The sequence below is a fragment of the Spinacia oleracea genome, chromosome 4 (genome assembly GCF_020520425.1).
Source record: "Spinacia oleracea cultivar Varoflay chromosome 4, BTI_SOV_V1, whole genome shotgun sequence".
Lineage (NCBI taxonomy): Eukaryota > Viridiplantae > Streptophyta > Magnoliopsida > Caryophyllales > Amaranthaceae > Spinacia > Spinacia oleracea.
In genome coordinates, this window is record NC_079490.1 from 20,347,653 (window position 1) to 20,362,517 (window position 14,865).

The 14,865-nt window shown below is 30.4% G+C and overlaps 3 protein-coding genes across 3 annotated transcripts; 1 reads left to right on the top strand and 2 right to left on the bottom strand.

The window, feature by feature from the left end:
- Nucleotides 1-6,647: 6,647 nt before the first annotated feature.
- LOC110794676 (protein FAR-RED IMPAIRED RESPONSE 1-like) lies at nt 6,648-11,070 on the bottom strand. The gene is made up of 6 exons (XM_056842852.1): nt 10,914-11,070; nt 10,740-10,835; nt 8,629-9,664; nt 7,544-8,144; nt 7,198-7,459; nt 6,648-7,113 (listed from the first exon to the last, which is right to left on the bottom strand). Exons 1-3 carry the CDS (start codon nt 10,984-10,986, stop codon nt 8,943-8,945), a joined length of 891 nt encoding a protein of 296 aa, XP_056698830.1. The 5' UTR covers nt 10,987-11,070; the 3' UTR covers nt 6,648-7,113; nt 7,198-7,459; nt 7,544-8,144; nt 8,629-8,942.
- LOC130471381 (protein FAR1-RELATED SEQUENCE 5-like) lies at nt 6,683-8,892 on the bottom strand. The gene is made up of 6 exons (XM_056841454.1): nt 8,629-8,892; nt 8,023-8,144; nt 7,544-7,938; nt 7,198-7,459; nt 6,852-7,111; nt 6,683-6,696 (listed from the first exon to the last, which is right to left on the bottom strand). The coding sequence occupies exons 1-6, from the start codon at nt 8,890-8,892 to the stop codon at nt 6,683-6,685; spliced, it is 1,317 nt and encodes a 438-aa protein (XP_056697432.1).
- Nucleotides 11,071-11,478: 408 nt separating the features above from the next.
- Nucleotides 11,479-13,471, top strand: LOC110794690 (replication protein A 70 kDa DNA-binding subunit C). The gene is made up of 9 exons (XM_056841455.1): nt 11,479-11,590; nt 11,672-11,768; nt 11,840-11,964; nt 12,126-12,147; nt 12,242-12,391; nt 12,470-12,778; nt 12,851-13,046; nt 13,119-13,193; nt 13,289-13,471. Exons 1-9 carry the CDS (start codon nt 11,479-11,481, stop codon nt 13,469-13,471), a joined length of 1,269 nt encoding a protein of 422 aa, XP_056697433.1.
- The last annotated feature ends 1,394 nt before the right edge of the window (nt 13,472-14,865 follow it).

The window sequence follows — 14,865 nt, forward strand, 5'->3', positions numbered from 1 at the left end:
TTGGTAACAGTCACTATATGTTCTAAACAATTACTATATCTTCTAAATAGTTACTATATGATTCCAAAGGTTACTATATGTTCTAAATAGTTACTATATGTTTTAAATAGTTACTATATGTTTTAAACAGTTACTATATGTTCTAAATAGGTTCTATGTGTACTATGTTTACAATAGTGACTATATGGTTCCAAAGGTTACTATATGTTCTAAATAGTTACTTTATGTTTTAAACAGTTACTATATCTTCTAAATAGTTAATATATGTTATAAATAGGTTCTATGTGTATTATAGTTACTATATTATTTGAAAGGTTACTATATGTTTTAAACAGTTACTATATCTTCTAAATAGTTACGATATGTTTAACATAGTTACTGTATGTTTTAAACAGTTACTATGTGTTCTAAATAGTTACTATATGATATATAAACCTGACTTACTTTCATTATTCATTATTTTCATGTTTAATTTTGATACACAATGTTCAGGAGGATCATTGTGTAAATTAATTAAAGACTTCTCTCCTGATCAAAAGACAGCTGTTCAAGAGATAGGGTTTGGAGGATTGTTAGGCCTTCAATTAAGTCGAAAAAACACTCAGATGATGTATTGGTGCATCAAGTGCTTTGATGGTGTTACAATCAGTGATTCCAAGCAATTTGAAATCACTGATTATGATGTGTACGATTTGTTTATGCTCCCCCTTTCTGAGCTGGAGGTTGAAGGGGTTAAACGTGGGCGCAATTCCACTAATCCTGATTTTGATTTGAAGATCAAGTGGAGAAAAGAGTTCGGTTTTGAAGAGGTCAATGCTCAAATTCCTATAAGGTTGCTTGAGGACAAGATTAAATTGTTGACAGATGGTGGTGATCTGTTTAAACAATTATTTGTTTTTGTTGCTTTCTCTACATTTTTTACTCCAACAGCCAATAGGACTGTAGATTTGAGATTGGCTAAGGCTTTGGAAGATCCTAAAATGATTCCCAAATACAATTGGTGTAAATACGTTCTTGACGTATTATGTGAGGAAACAGTGAAATTTAAAAATTGTTTATTGAAAGGCAAAGATCAAAAGACATTTGGAGACTGTGTTGTGTTTTTGCAACTTGTGTATTTTCAGAGGATTAAGTTTAGGAATTCCAGTGGTATTCCTGATCAATTACCTCTTATTCAGCATTGGACATCTAAGATGGTAACCGATCGAATTCATGCTGAAAATGCCAATATGAGTGCATTATATGGTTCTGGTATTTTGGAGAAGGAGAAGTATCCAATTTCCAAAAAGTTTTTTTTTGTTGATGGTCAAATAGATTTGACCCAAATCAAATCTATTTCGAAAGAAAATGAAGCTGGCAGCAGTGGGGGAAGAGCTGAACAACCCTATGTTGGGCGTCGAGTTCCAAGTCGGCGTCCTAGGATTCTTCAGTTTGAAATCCCTGATTCTCATCCTACGGATGAAGAAATTTTCTCTAAAGCCACTGATGTAAGTTTACTTTATTATTGATATATTTGTCAATATATAGTATAGTTATTTTTTATATGCTATAGTTATCTTTTATACACTATTGTTATCATTATCTTTGGTTTAGTAAATGTAGGTATATATAGTTATCTTTTATATTCTATAGTTATCTTTTATGTACTATAGTTATCTTTCATACACTAAGTTACCATTACTTTGTTTTAATAAATAGTAACTATATGTTTTAAACAGTTACTATATGGTATAAATAGTTACTATATGTTTTATATACTATAGTTTTCTTGTGTATACTATAGATATCTTTTATATACTATAGTTACCTTTTATTTACTATAGTTATCTTTTATTTTCTATAGTTATCTTTTATATTCTATAGTTACCTTTCATATACTATAGTTAACTTTTATATAGTTATCTTTATATACCATAGATACCTTTTCTTATAATATTTTTTGTACTTTTAGTTAAATTTTCATATTATGTTCCATATTTAAATTTATGTATTTTGTTTTTTAGGATTTTCATGGTCAGTGGTTGTTGATGAAGAGAGATCTAGATGTAGTTTCAGCCATCCATGCTGAAGAGCTGTTCAAATTAAAGGCTTCAATGCCTTCGCAGAACCATGGCGATGATATTTTGGAAAATTCCACTTATCAAAAGATGGTTGATGAGTTGGTGGAGATTCATCAATTGGTGAAGAATCTACCAAATGGTTGGGATGACATTTTTGGTTCAAGTAACAATCCAGTTGTTACTGTTGCCCCTCAACCTTCTGCCGTTGTTCCAACTGAGCCTGCAAGTTTGTGTACAGCTGCTGTTGTTGATGCAACAACATCTACCCAAGCAATTATTCGAGAAGTTGATCCTGACACTCAAATACATGCAGTTCTTGATTCTTTGAAAAGCAAAGCTAAAGAAATTACGGAGGACTTTGCTGCTTTGAAAAGCAAAGCTAAAGCAAAGCATTTGAAGATTTAATGAGGCATCTTCCAGCATTTGTTCAAGAAGTTGTGGACTTTGCTGCTTTGACTGTTGGAGAGGGTATTTTGACTGAGTAAGTAGAAGTTTTCTCATTTAATAATTTATAGTTACCTTTCAAATAATATAGTTACCATTCATATATTATAGTTACCTTTCATATAAAATAGATACCTTTCATATATTATAGTTACCTTTCATATAATATAGTTATCTTTCATATAATGTAGTTACCTTTCATATAATATAGTTACCTTTCATAATTTATAGTAACCCTTCATATAATATAGTTACCTTTCATATAATATAGTTACCTTTCTTAAAAGTGAAGTTGCTGCCTTAACTTTATAGTAACCTTTCATATAATATAGTTACTATTTGTATACTATAGTATCCTTTTGTTTACTATATTTACCTTTTATATTCTATTGTTACTTTTTATTTATTATAGTAACCTTTATAATTCTTCTCACATATTTATTGTTCTTTTTTTATGTTTTTCAGTGATAAAGTTGTAGAATACAATCATTTTATTGCGGTAGCAAGAGATGACATGTGGACCCTTCCTTCCACATTTGATATTCTTTTGATTCATATTGAATCTTGGGCTTTCTTATTGAATGAAAATGAAAGGAATCCTGCCGGTTCTCCTCAGAAGCTGTTTTTAGGTGGCACATATTGTGTAAGTTATATTTTTAATAATATAGAATGTTAATTATTTTAAATTTTTTTGGCCTTTGTTTAATTTTTCTTTTAATATTGATTTGCAGAAATATGTTGCTTATTTGATTGAGAAACCAGACAATGAAAAAGTCTTGTCTGAATTGTGTGTTTGTCTTAATTATGGTGTGAAAGATGTAAATGGAGTTCAATCGTTGAAAGATTGTAATATGGTATGATTTATATTTTCTTTATATAACCATATTATCTTCTTTTTTTTTGTCTCCTTTCTTGTAGTTGTAATCTGTTGTTTTTCTTTTTTATATAGATTTTTGCTCCTGTTCTGATTGAAGACCCGAAACATTATTACCTGTTTGTCATTAGTATGAAAGACAAAAGTGTCTATTTCGTTGATAATATGCTTTTGGAACCAAAAGAGATGGAACAAAGGAAGAAATCTTATTTTGTCTTGGTAAATTTTTTTTATAGTTACCTTTTTTTTTTTTTTGTAGTTACTCTATAAATGTTATAGTTACCTTTATATTAGTCTTTCTTTTTTAGAGGAACTATATTTTTGACAAGGTTACTATTTGTTTAAAACAGTAACTATGTTTTTAAAATAGTTACTATCTTTTCTAGAAAGTAATTTAACTTTAAAGCAGTAATTATGTTTTATAAATAGTTACTGAGTGATTTAATAGGTTAGTACTATAGTTACTATATTATCTGAAAGGTTACTATATGTTATGCAATAGTTACTATACTGTTTTAGAAATAATTATGTGTACAAAGAGTTACTCTTTATAAAATATAGTAACTCTTTATACAATAGTTACTATATGATTCCAAAGGTTACTATATGTTGGTAATGGTTACTATATGATTTTAATAGTTACTATATGATTTTTAACCAACTGGTAATAGTTACTATATGATTTTAATAGTTACTATATGATTTTAATGCTTATTATATGTTGGTAATAGTTACTATATGATTTCAAAGGTTACTATATGTTGGTAATAGTTACTATATGTTTTGTACAGTGTTCTTCATTGGAAAATCTACTGAAAGATATGGATAACATTCATCATGAAGATATTAAAAGCTTCAAATTTATCCCGGTCGGTGGTAATTGGAAACGAGGTGCTTATGACAAAGACTGTTGTGTCTATTTGATGATGTTTATGATGGTCTTTCATGGTGTTGAAACGGTACAAGATGGTGTTGGGATTTTTGACTTTGATCCCTTGGCAGATGTAAGTTTTTGTGTTAAAAATAATTATTGTTATTCATATTTTCTTTTCATTCTTTATAGTTATTGTTTTGTTATCATAGTTACTGTTTTTATTATAATAGTTACTGTTCTGATATTTGCAGGAGGATTTCAGGAAGTTTCTCAGGGCTTGTATGTGTGGCACCATTGTGTTGTCAGATTTAAATTGTTACAGAGATGAATTTCTGAAACGAATGGTTGCATTCAGGAAAAACAGGAAACAAGATGTTTTGGATAGGGCTGAGCAAAATTATCTGAAAATCCGATTATCCGAAAATCCGATCCGTATTTGATCCGATTTTTTGGATATCTGATCCGAAATTAACTTTCGGATCAGATATCCGATCCGAAAAAGCGGATATCGGATAGTAATTCAGATATCAAAATTAGAATTTTCGGATATCCGATATCCGAAAAATTATCCGAAATAAGATGTTTTGGGCGAATAAATATTCTCAAAGCCCATTGTTCTAATACCCACTGCCCATCTACTATTTTCCTCACCTCCCTAGACCTCAGCCGCCCAACTTCACTCCACCCTACCCAAAACCTAACCTGCTAACCACCTTTCTCCTTCATATTCAACAGTTATTCACAAAGTATCAATTTCCAGCATTAACAGGTTACTATCTTTTAAGTTTTATTTTCTTACTTTCCCTTTCTCATAATTAATGATTGGCGATCTAAAGATTGATCAAGATAAGATCACATTTTGGGAAAAAAAATGAAATTAAGATTCCAAGCACTAGCAGAGTAGCAACAACATATATAGATCTACGTTTTTTTTGTTATTTGTTGTTGCTGACATCTTGTTGTAAATGAATCGATTTTTTGTGGGTTTCATTTGTTAAGGGTTTTAGTTGTATTACTTGCACATTTTCTCAAGCATCGATTGTAAATTTTGAATTAATCATCAGAATTTTAATGTTGAATTGGTACTCTTTGAAAAGGAAGAAAACTAGTAAAGCATTTCTCAACAGCTTTGTTGGATATCGGATATCCGTCAATATCTGATCCGAAAATTTTCGGATATCGGATATCAAATATCCGAAAATTTCGGATCAGATACGGATATCATATTTTAGGTTTTTCAGATACGGATATCCGATCCGTAATGTGATTTCGGATCGGATATCCGATCCGTGCTCAGCCCTAGTTTTGGATGCCCTAATTAAACAAAGGGAAGAGTTGACGCAGAAATACGTTCAAAAATTGAAATTGTTGCAAGAAATAATTCAGCAAGGAAATCCAATCATGTTGAAACAGAAGATGAAGCTGAGATAGATGTCAATGTTGAAGAGAAAGGACGTGGCAAAGGCGGGAGACGCGCCAGAGGAGGCAGACGCGGTAAGGGACGTGGACGTGGACGTGGTTAATAATCATTGGTGAAAATACAATTTAATTTTTTGTGTTAGTATGTAGTCAAATTACTGTTTACAAAGTACAATTAATTCTAATTTTGATATAGTTACTCTCAGTGTTTTTTAATTGTTTGATATATGAGAGTAATTATAACTTTTGCAGTATTTGTGTCATATTGTTCAATTTACTCAGTATAAATATAGTTTCTATTTGAATGATATAGTTACCTTTCTTAAAATATAGTAACTCTTATAAATTTGTTAGTCATATGATTGCATAACGAAGGTTACTATATTGTCAAAATAGTAACTATATTTTATATAGAGTTATTATATGTAAGGAAGGGTGACCACTAAATGTGAAGAGTTAGTACAGATTGTTACTATAAGTCATTTTGATTGCATAATATTTTTTTAGAATATTAACTATATTGTATTAAGAGTTATTATATTGTCAAAATAGTAACTATATTATATAAAGAGTTACTATATTGTCAAAATAGTAACTATATTGTATTAAGAGTTACTATATTGTCAAAATAGTAACTATATTTTATAAAGAGTTACTATATTTTCAGAATAGTAACTATATTGTATTAAGAGTTACTATATGATTCCAAAGGTTACTATATGTTGGTAATAGTTACTATATGATTCAAAATAGTAACTATATTGTATTAAGAGTTACTATATTGTCAAAATAGTAAACTGTATTGTATTAAGAGTTACTATATTGTCAAAATAGTAATTTATAAAGAGTTACTATATTTTCAGAATAGTAACTATATTGTATTAGGAGTTACTATATTGTCAAAATTGTAACTATATTTTATAAAGAGTTACTATATTTTCAGAATAGTAACTATATTGTATTAAGAGTAACTATATTGTCAAAATAGTAACTATATTTTATAAAGAGTTACTATATTGTCAAAACTATAATATAAAACAAGAACATCACTAAAATAGTTGTTCTTTAGGTGTAAATAATTGAATATTTGGTGTCTTGGATCCAAATTCTTTGTGTTTCTTTTTTCCTTTCTTTGATGGATGCTTGTAATTGTCATATTGACCCTTTATTCTCTTCTTACTCTTTCCTTTAGTATTAGCACGACCAGGATCAAGCACAATTGTTATTTCAGAATTAGTTGATTCTTCGTCTTGTGTTTGTCGTTGTGCTTCAGCTTTTGCCTTTTCTTGTTCTGCTATCTTTGCAGCTTCTTCTTTTGCCTTCCTTTCTTCTTCCTTTTTTATGATTTCATCAACTGCTTTATTATCCGTTTTAAACTTCTCCTCGATAAATTTTCTGGCCTTTGCTATCTTATGCCCTTTCAAAATTAAGTTATAGTATCTCTGGTATAAAGTTTAAGCATGAAGTCAAATATCAACTGTAATTGTAACTATATGAAAATGAACTAATGTATATTGAAAAATTACCTTCTGATCATATGTAATCTCCAACCAGTAAAATTGTTGATTTCACCTTTCTCCCTTTTTATTGTATCAACCTTTTCCCATATCTGTTTCTTTGCATATCTAGTCCATCTTGTTGTTATGTAACGATCTGGAATTGTATTGATTGAATGTAAATGCAATATTCTCAAACAATGGAAGCACAACCATCTAGATTCTTCAAAGTTTTTGCATGTGCAAGTGACGGTTGAATCTTCCATTTTGTATTGAACTTCTTGCCTTGATCCTGTTATATTATTTACATATAATGTAATATTATTCAAAAGAACATCTACTTTAAATATTAAATAAAGATTTATAGTTTTTTTACCTGTTATTCCTTCTATCCACACTTCAAAAAACACTGTTCTTCCAACACTTCCCTTAAACATTGTACTACTTGCCACAGAAAGCTTGAACTCTTTTTCAAAATCACGGAAAAGTGTTATCGTGTATACATTTGCTGCCTGTTTTAATATAGCACTCATACTTAGCTCTGAAGTAGGTATTCCCCTTGTACAGTCAAAGTCGTCTTTTTCTTCGGTTTTTCTCCATCGATTTATTGTAGCTTGAAAAATACTATAGAACTCTGTTAATGTTATACTTTTATTTGCTTTAAATCCAACAGCATGGTTTGTACTTTCACTCCTTTGTGAAGAAAGTATACCGGCAGAAAAAAAATCTTTACTTAAAGCTGTACACCATTTTTCTTTAAGACCATACAATCTGTTGAACTAGTCATCTTTTTCCAGCTTAAAAGTGTTGATCATAGATTTCCAAGTTTCTTCAAAATCATTTGGTGTTATATACCCACTTAAACACTTGTAGAATGCGTTTTTGAAGTTTTTATCAGACTTCAATAAACCAAACCTACTGTTTGCATTTTTACTCAAGTGCCACAAGCATAACCTGTGTCTTGAAGAAGGAAAAACCTGAAAAACAATAATGAATATATATAGTTCCACAAAATAGTAACTATATTTTATAAAGAGTTACTATACTTTATAAAGAATTACTATATTGTCAAAATAGTAACTATATTGTAATAAGAGTTTCTATATTGTCAAAATAGTAACTATATTTTATAAAGAGTTACTATATTGTCAAAATAGTAACTATACTTTATAAAGTGTTACTATAATTTCAGAATAGTAACTATATTGAATTAAGAGTTACTATATTGTCAAAATAGTAACTATATTTTATAAAGAGATACTATATTGTCAAAATAGTAACTATATTTTATAAAGAGTTACTATATTGTCAAAATAGTAACTATATTTTATAAAGAGTTACTATATTGTCAAAATAGTAACTATATTTTATAAAGAGTTACTATATTGTCAAAATTGTAACTTTTTTTTACAAAGAGTTACTATATTGTCAAAATAGTAACTATAATATATGAAGAGGTACCTGTTCTATTCCAGCAGCAATAGCTGCATCTTGATCAGTGAAAATTGATATAGGGTGCTTTCCTCCCATAGCCTTCAGAAAAGTTTCAAACACCCAAACGAAAGATTCTGTGGTTTCATCCCCAATGAAAGCACAAGCAAACATTGTGTTTTTCCAATGGTTATTGATGCCAACAAATGGAGCACATATGAGGTTGTACTTATTGGTTCTGAATGTAGTATCAAAAACTAGAACATCTCCATATATTTTGTAATCTTCTCTCATCATAGAATCCCTCCAAAATAGGCACTCAACTTTTCCTTCAGCATTGAGTCTTATCTGAAAAAGAACTCGGGATCTATTGATTGTATGTCATACAGTTTGTTCACTAGTGTTTGTGAATCCTTGCCATCAATTTGCTTCATTTTTAACTTGTAGCAGTAGTTTAGATGATCAATCATCGTATGACCTACACAGTCGTCTCCGCCAGTTTCTGTTGACATATACCTATAAGACTCCATTGGTCTTAGACCACATTCTGACATTGCCTCAATAGCTTCTTTTTTAGGTTCTGTCATTTGTCGTTCCGATCGGTGGAGATAATTACTTATTTCTCTTGTCAATGGGTGATTATGTACCACTACATGCTTTTCTATTTCAAAATCTCCATTTTCATTCTTCTTTGCAAATATTTGAGCTTCACATTTTGTTCTTGTTATCATAACCCTCTTTCTCCTTTCTTTCTTCTTTGCATTTGATTGATCATCTTCATTTTTGAGTTCTTTGTTTTTAGGAGGGTCTCTTATTCCAGCAGCAGAGTAGTAGAAGTATTTTCCATTAACAATTGTGGTTCCTTCTTTATATCTATTCTTCCCTTTTCGTACACTAAAACCAATAATAGCAGCATGTTTGCAATATAGATCATAAATCTCATCGGTTGTTTTCCTTGCTTCTCCAATTAAACTGCCATCTAATTCTTTATCAATGTTTTCTTCCTGCTCATTATTTGGATTTTCAAAGATGCTGTGGTTTGTATCAATTGATTGTATTATTGAACCTGTACAAATACAAATATAGTTATCATTAAATGTGATAGTTACTCTTCATTTTTATATAGTTACTCTTTATATGTTATAGTTACTATATATTTAACATAGTTACTTAAGATCTATTGATTGTTATAGTTACTCTACAGTTCATATAGTTACTCTTTATTTGTTATAGTTACTCTATATTTAACATACTTACTTAGGATCTATTGATTGTTATAGTTACTCTACAGTTAATATAGTTATTCTTTATATGTTATAGTTACTATAAGTTAAATGTAGTTTATTTCTTATATAGATTATTTTGTTATGTGAAGTTACTCTATAATTAATATAGTTACCTTTCATAAATTATAGTTACTTTATTATAAATATAGTTATCATTATATGTGATAGTTACTCTTCATTTTATACAGTTACTGTTTATATATTATAGTTACTCACAGTTAATATAACTCCTTTTCATATGTGATAGTTACTCTACAGTATATAGTTCCTCTTTATATGTGATAGTTACTCTTCATTTTATATAGTTACTTTTTATATGTTATAGTTACTCTATATTTAACATTGTTACTTAAGATCTATTGATTGTTATAGTTACTCTACAGTTCATATAGTTACTCTTTATATGTTATAGTTACTCTATATTTAACATACTTACTTAGGATCTATTGATTGTTATAGTTACTCTACAGTTAATATAGTTATTATTTATATGTTATAGTTACTATAAGTTAAATGTAGTTATTTCTTATATAGATTATTTCGTTATGTGAAGTTACTCTATAATTAATATAGTTACCATTCATAAATTATAGTTACTTTATTTTAAATATAGTTATCATTATATGTGATAGTTACTCTTTATTTTATATAGTTACTGTTTATATATTATAGTTACTCACAGTTAATATAACTCCTGCTTATATGTGATAGTTACTCTACAGTATATAGTTCCTCTTTATATGTGATAGTTACTCTTCATTTTATATAGTTAGTCTCTATAGTTTATAGTTACTCTACAGTTACTATATCAAAAGAACAGTTACTATATATATATTAAGAGATACTATATCATACCTTCTTCAATACATTGATTTGCAACCATAACTTGCTGAGATGTGCCTTCATCTTCATCTTCAACGTCATATACTTCTCTATGATTCTCTAAATTTTCTAAAATAATAATAATTACTCAATGAGTATGAAAGTTACTATAATTCTTCGTAGTTAGTTATAGGATTCGAATATTACCGTCATAATTATACAATTTTTCTTCTATTGCGCGATTTAAATCGATATTCAAATCGATTAAATCGTCGTCCATTGTTGAAGCTCGAAGAGAGAGAAGCTGTTGGAGGAGAGAGAAGCTGCTGGAGGAGAGAGAAGCTGCTGGAGAATAGTGATTTTAGGGTTTAGTTGGGTCGCGCGTTCTGTTTTTTGGATCACGTGATTTCCTAACGGTATATCCTAATCAGCGCTGCAAATTACCTAATTACCCTGGTCCATGGTAACCTTAATGGTGGACCGGGTCCATGCAAGCGGAATTGTTTACTAGATGCAGAGGTAATTTCATCATTCATATTGTGCTAGATTCGATACAAATATTCAAGTTTTAGTATGCTGCTAACTGATTATTTATTTTATTTTTATTGTATACTAGGGAGGCAAGATTCAAGCTTCTATTAAAAAGTCTTCTATCTCAAAATGGCGGAATGTTTTCATCGAAGGACAAGAGTATAATATTTCGTATTTTGGTGTTAGAAAGAATGCTGGAGACTACAAACCCACGATGCATCCATACAAAATAAACTTTAGAATGTTTACTCAAGCTCAAGCCATAGAAGTGGTTGCATCGACCATTCCTATGGATGGTTTTGATTTTAAGTCATACGAAGCACTCAAAGATCTAGACAACAGTGTGTTAATCGGTATAAAAATCTACTAAGTTTTTGGTATATTATATATTTTTTATATTATTCGCTTTTAATATCGTTTTTTTGTAAAAACAGATTGTATTGGATATCTTTCTGGAATATTATCAACTGGTCAATTTATTAGAGATGGTAACCCCCAAAAAATGATCAATATTCAACTAGAGGATTTGCAGTAAGTATATTTTTAATGTTTTTAAGGAAAATACAATTATTATTTTTGTACTAACTTTGTTGTGTTGTCAGGAAAAATTTCTTGAGTTGCACTTTGTGGAATCAATATGCTGATCAATTGACAGAATACTTATCTAATCATCCAAATTGTCAAGTTTTTATTGCCATCCAGTATGCAAAAATCAAGACTTTTCATGGTATATATATTATTTGAGTTGAATTAAATCCTTGCGTCATTTTATACATTGATGGGGTTTTGCATTCTTATACGTTTATCTTTCTTACGCATTTAAATGTGTTGTTGGAATATCGAGTTCTCTATTTGTGACTGGACTCCATATAAATTCTGAAATTGCAGAGATAAATGATTTTAAAAAGAGGTATGTGTATTTTTTTGTTGTCCTTAATACTATTTTTTTCTAATATAAATAAACTTTTATAATAAGTATACCTGCAAAATAAATTGTCGTGCAGATTTGGGAGTGAAGGAAAGACTTTTTCAGAAATGGTGGAACAAATAAGTAGTCACATCTCTCAGAAAAATGAAAACGAGTTCTTGAAAAAATCGGTGAGGAAACATGTTGATGAGATTCTTGAAATGCAGGAGGTGAGAACATTAGTATTGTTTAATTTGATGCTTATATAGACAGAAAAAAAAAGAGATCGATCTCAAGATACTAATTTTGGATTTTTATGGCATAGGTTGGCAACTGTAGCCACAATCGACTCTATTGAGCTTGAGAATGGTTGGTTCTACCTTGCATGTAAGAAAGACTACAAGAAAGTTCAAGATCAAAAAATTGATGAGCTAACGAAGTTTTGGTGCGAAAAGTGCAATAATTATGTAGATCCCGTTCCAAGGTTCAAACTTCAAGTAAGGGTGATGGATGAATCAGGAAGTGCTTCATTTGTTATTTTTGATCGCGAGGTGGTACAAATCTTAGGAAAGTCTGCATTACATATAAGAGAATGCCAAATTAAGGTATACTTAGTTCATATGGGATTGTTCCTGTATGCTACTATTTACTAAAAGTGTATTACATATTATTGTAGATCTTTTGATCAATTTTAAACTTGATGCAGGATGGAAATAAGGATGACAATTAATGACGATTCAGTGCCTAAAGATTTAAAAGAATTACTGGACCGGAAGTTTTTATTTAAAGTTAAAGTTACAGATTATAACTTTAAGCAAAGCTGCCCATTATTCACGGTAACAAAGATGTCTGATGATGTAGACCTTATAAAGACATTCCAAGATGTAGAGGATCCTAATGAGGTACTTTTATAATCAAATAAAACTCTAATACTTTAACAATATACAATTGCTTACCCTCTCTGTTTATAATAGGTTATGGAGCATGAAGAACAACTAGATGTGACTTCAAAATCTGTCAACCATTGCAAGGATACTAACACAGAGAAGGTATAATACAGAATATCTAAAAGTATATTAAACACACGTATACATTTGATTTGTTGTTTGAGAGACATGTATCTAATTATTTCTATTATATGCAGAATGTACTCAACAATGACAATGAGAATATGGATGACAATTGTGAGGAACTTTGTATCACTCCAAACCATAAAAGAAGCTTTGAAGAGTTGGGGTGCACAAGCTCGAAAGGGCATATTACATCATCTGAGTTTTCTACTAATAAAACTCAGCGAAAGATTGTCGTCAAAAAAGAGAAGAACTAAAGTTACTGCAAAAAGAATTAAGAGTATTTATTTTCATTTGTAGTATTAATATTCTGGTGTTTTTTTAAGTTTAAAGCTTTTCTGTTTGTTGATTTTGGATTTTGAAGTGTTCTTTTCTTTTCATGTCGTTTTAATTGGTTAATGTTTGATGATTTTGGATTTTGAAGTGTTCTTTTCTTTTCATGTCGTTTTTATTGGTTAATAAAAGCCTTTGATTTTTTTTTTCAATTTCCCTGCTCCGTTCTTTATTTTTTAATACTTGATTATAGTTAATAGCATGATAAGTTTGAACCAAAACAGAAACCGGTATGGGCGTTAAAACTTACACAACAAAATTGACCAAAAGATCATGAGAAGACTCGAAAGTAAATAGGAAACGTATGCAACAAAGTACCAGGTCAAGCCTTGCTTAGTACTGATTTCCACACACTGCAATAGCAAGGGATGGTTCATCATCTAAATTCTGTTTTATCATGTCCAATTATGCTTTCACAGCTTCTGGTGTATTTCCATGTTGCTGAAAAGCCAGGAAAATTGAACTTTTCAGCACATTTACAATCATAGAACAAGTAAGTCAGATGCCACACGATCCATACCTGCTGAACATATGCCAGTTGAACAGTTATAGGTGCCAATTCATTTTCTATATCATCATCTGCCTAGTTAACTTCCATCAGTGATTCCTGACCCACTCTGTAAAACAAATAAATCACTCATGAGTCTACAAGATCAACTCAAATTTCAGCAAGAACTCCCACTACACTGCAATAGAAGTTATACCCATTTTTATTACCCTCATCCGAAACACTGTCAAGAACTATATGCAGCAAAGTCTATGCCAGTGCGGTGTTTGGCAAGGCAAGTCATCTGAATGGTGTAACGTCGAGGGCAGGGTGATGTAGCCCAGAATATGGGCATGTTTAAGGTGAGTGTAGATGCTGCAGTGTTTGCTGGAGGAAGGGTGGGGCTGGGGGGCTGTGGTGAGGTCGAGTGAAGGGGTGGTGTTGGCTGTGGGGTGAGAAGACATGAGACAACCTGGGATGCAAGACTTGGGGAATTGATGGCTGCTCGCTTTGGCCTGTGGGTAGCTAACAGACCTGACTTTTTTAAGTTTGAGTTGCAGTGAAGTGGCGAAGGAAATATGCAAGGGGAAGCTGCGGCGAACACTTAATGACAGCTATAAAAGCAAGCTTTAAAGACACCTCTCCTGAATTTTGAACACTTAATTCTCCTCATACCTCTGATCAGACCATTTAAGTTCCTGAAACCATACCCCAAACCAATCCAATTTTGCACATCTTATCAAATTGGACTACTTAATTTAGCCAAGTTCTACATTACATTTATGCAAAATTAAGGAAGTTTCGATTCATTTGATAAAATTAAATCTGAAT

Coding starts and splice junctions, on each gene's coding strand:
- LOC110794676 (XM_056842852.1), bottom strand. CDS start 10,986: ATGGACGACGATTTAATCGATTTGAATATCGATTTAAATCGCGCAATA. Junction 10,836..10,913: donor AAAATTGTATAATTATGACG/GTAATATTCGAA, acceptor TTATTATTTTAG/AAAATTTAGAGAATCATAGA. Junction 9,665..10,739: donor AAATCAATGTATTGAAGAAG/GTATGATATAGT, acceptor GTATTTGTACAG/GTTCAATAATACAATCAATT.
- LOC110794690 (XM_056841455.1), top strand. CDS start 11,479: ATGTTTACTCAAGCTCAAGCCATAGAAGTGGTTGCATCGACCATTCCT. Junction 11,591..11,671: donor AGACAACAGTGTGTTAATCG/GTATAAAAATCT, acceptor TTGTAAAAACAG/ATTGTATTGGATATCTTTCT. Junction 12,148..12,241: donor ATAAATGATTTTAAAAAGAG/GTATGTGTATTT, acceptor ATTGTCGTGCAG/ATTTGGGAGTGAAGGAAAGA.
- LOC130471381 (XM_056841454.1), bottom strand. CDS start 8,892: ATGAGAGAAGATTACAAAATATATGGAGATGTTCTAGTTTTTGATACT. Junction 7,460..7,543: donor GTGGATAGAAGGAATAACAG/GTAAAAAAACTA, acceptor ATAATATAACAG/GATCAAGGCAAGAAGTTCAA. Junction 7,112..7,197: donor AGATTACATATGATCAGAAG/GTAATTTTTCAA, acceptor TTTATACCAGAG/ATACTATAACTTAATTTTGA.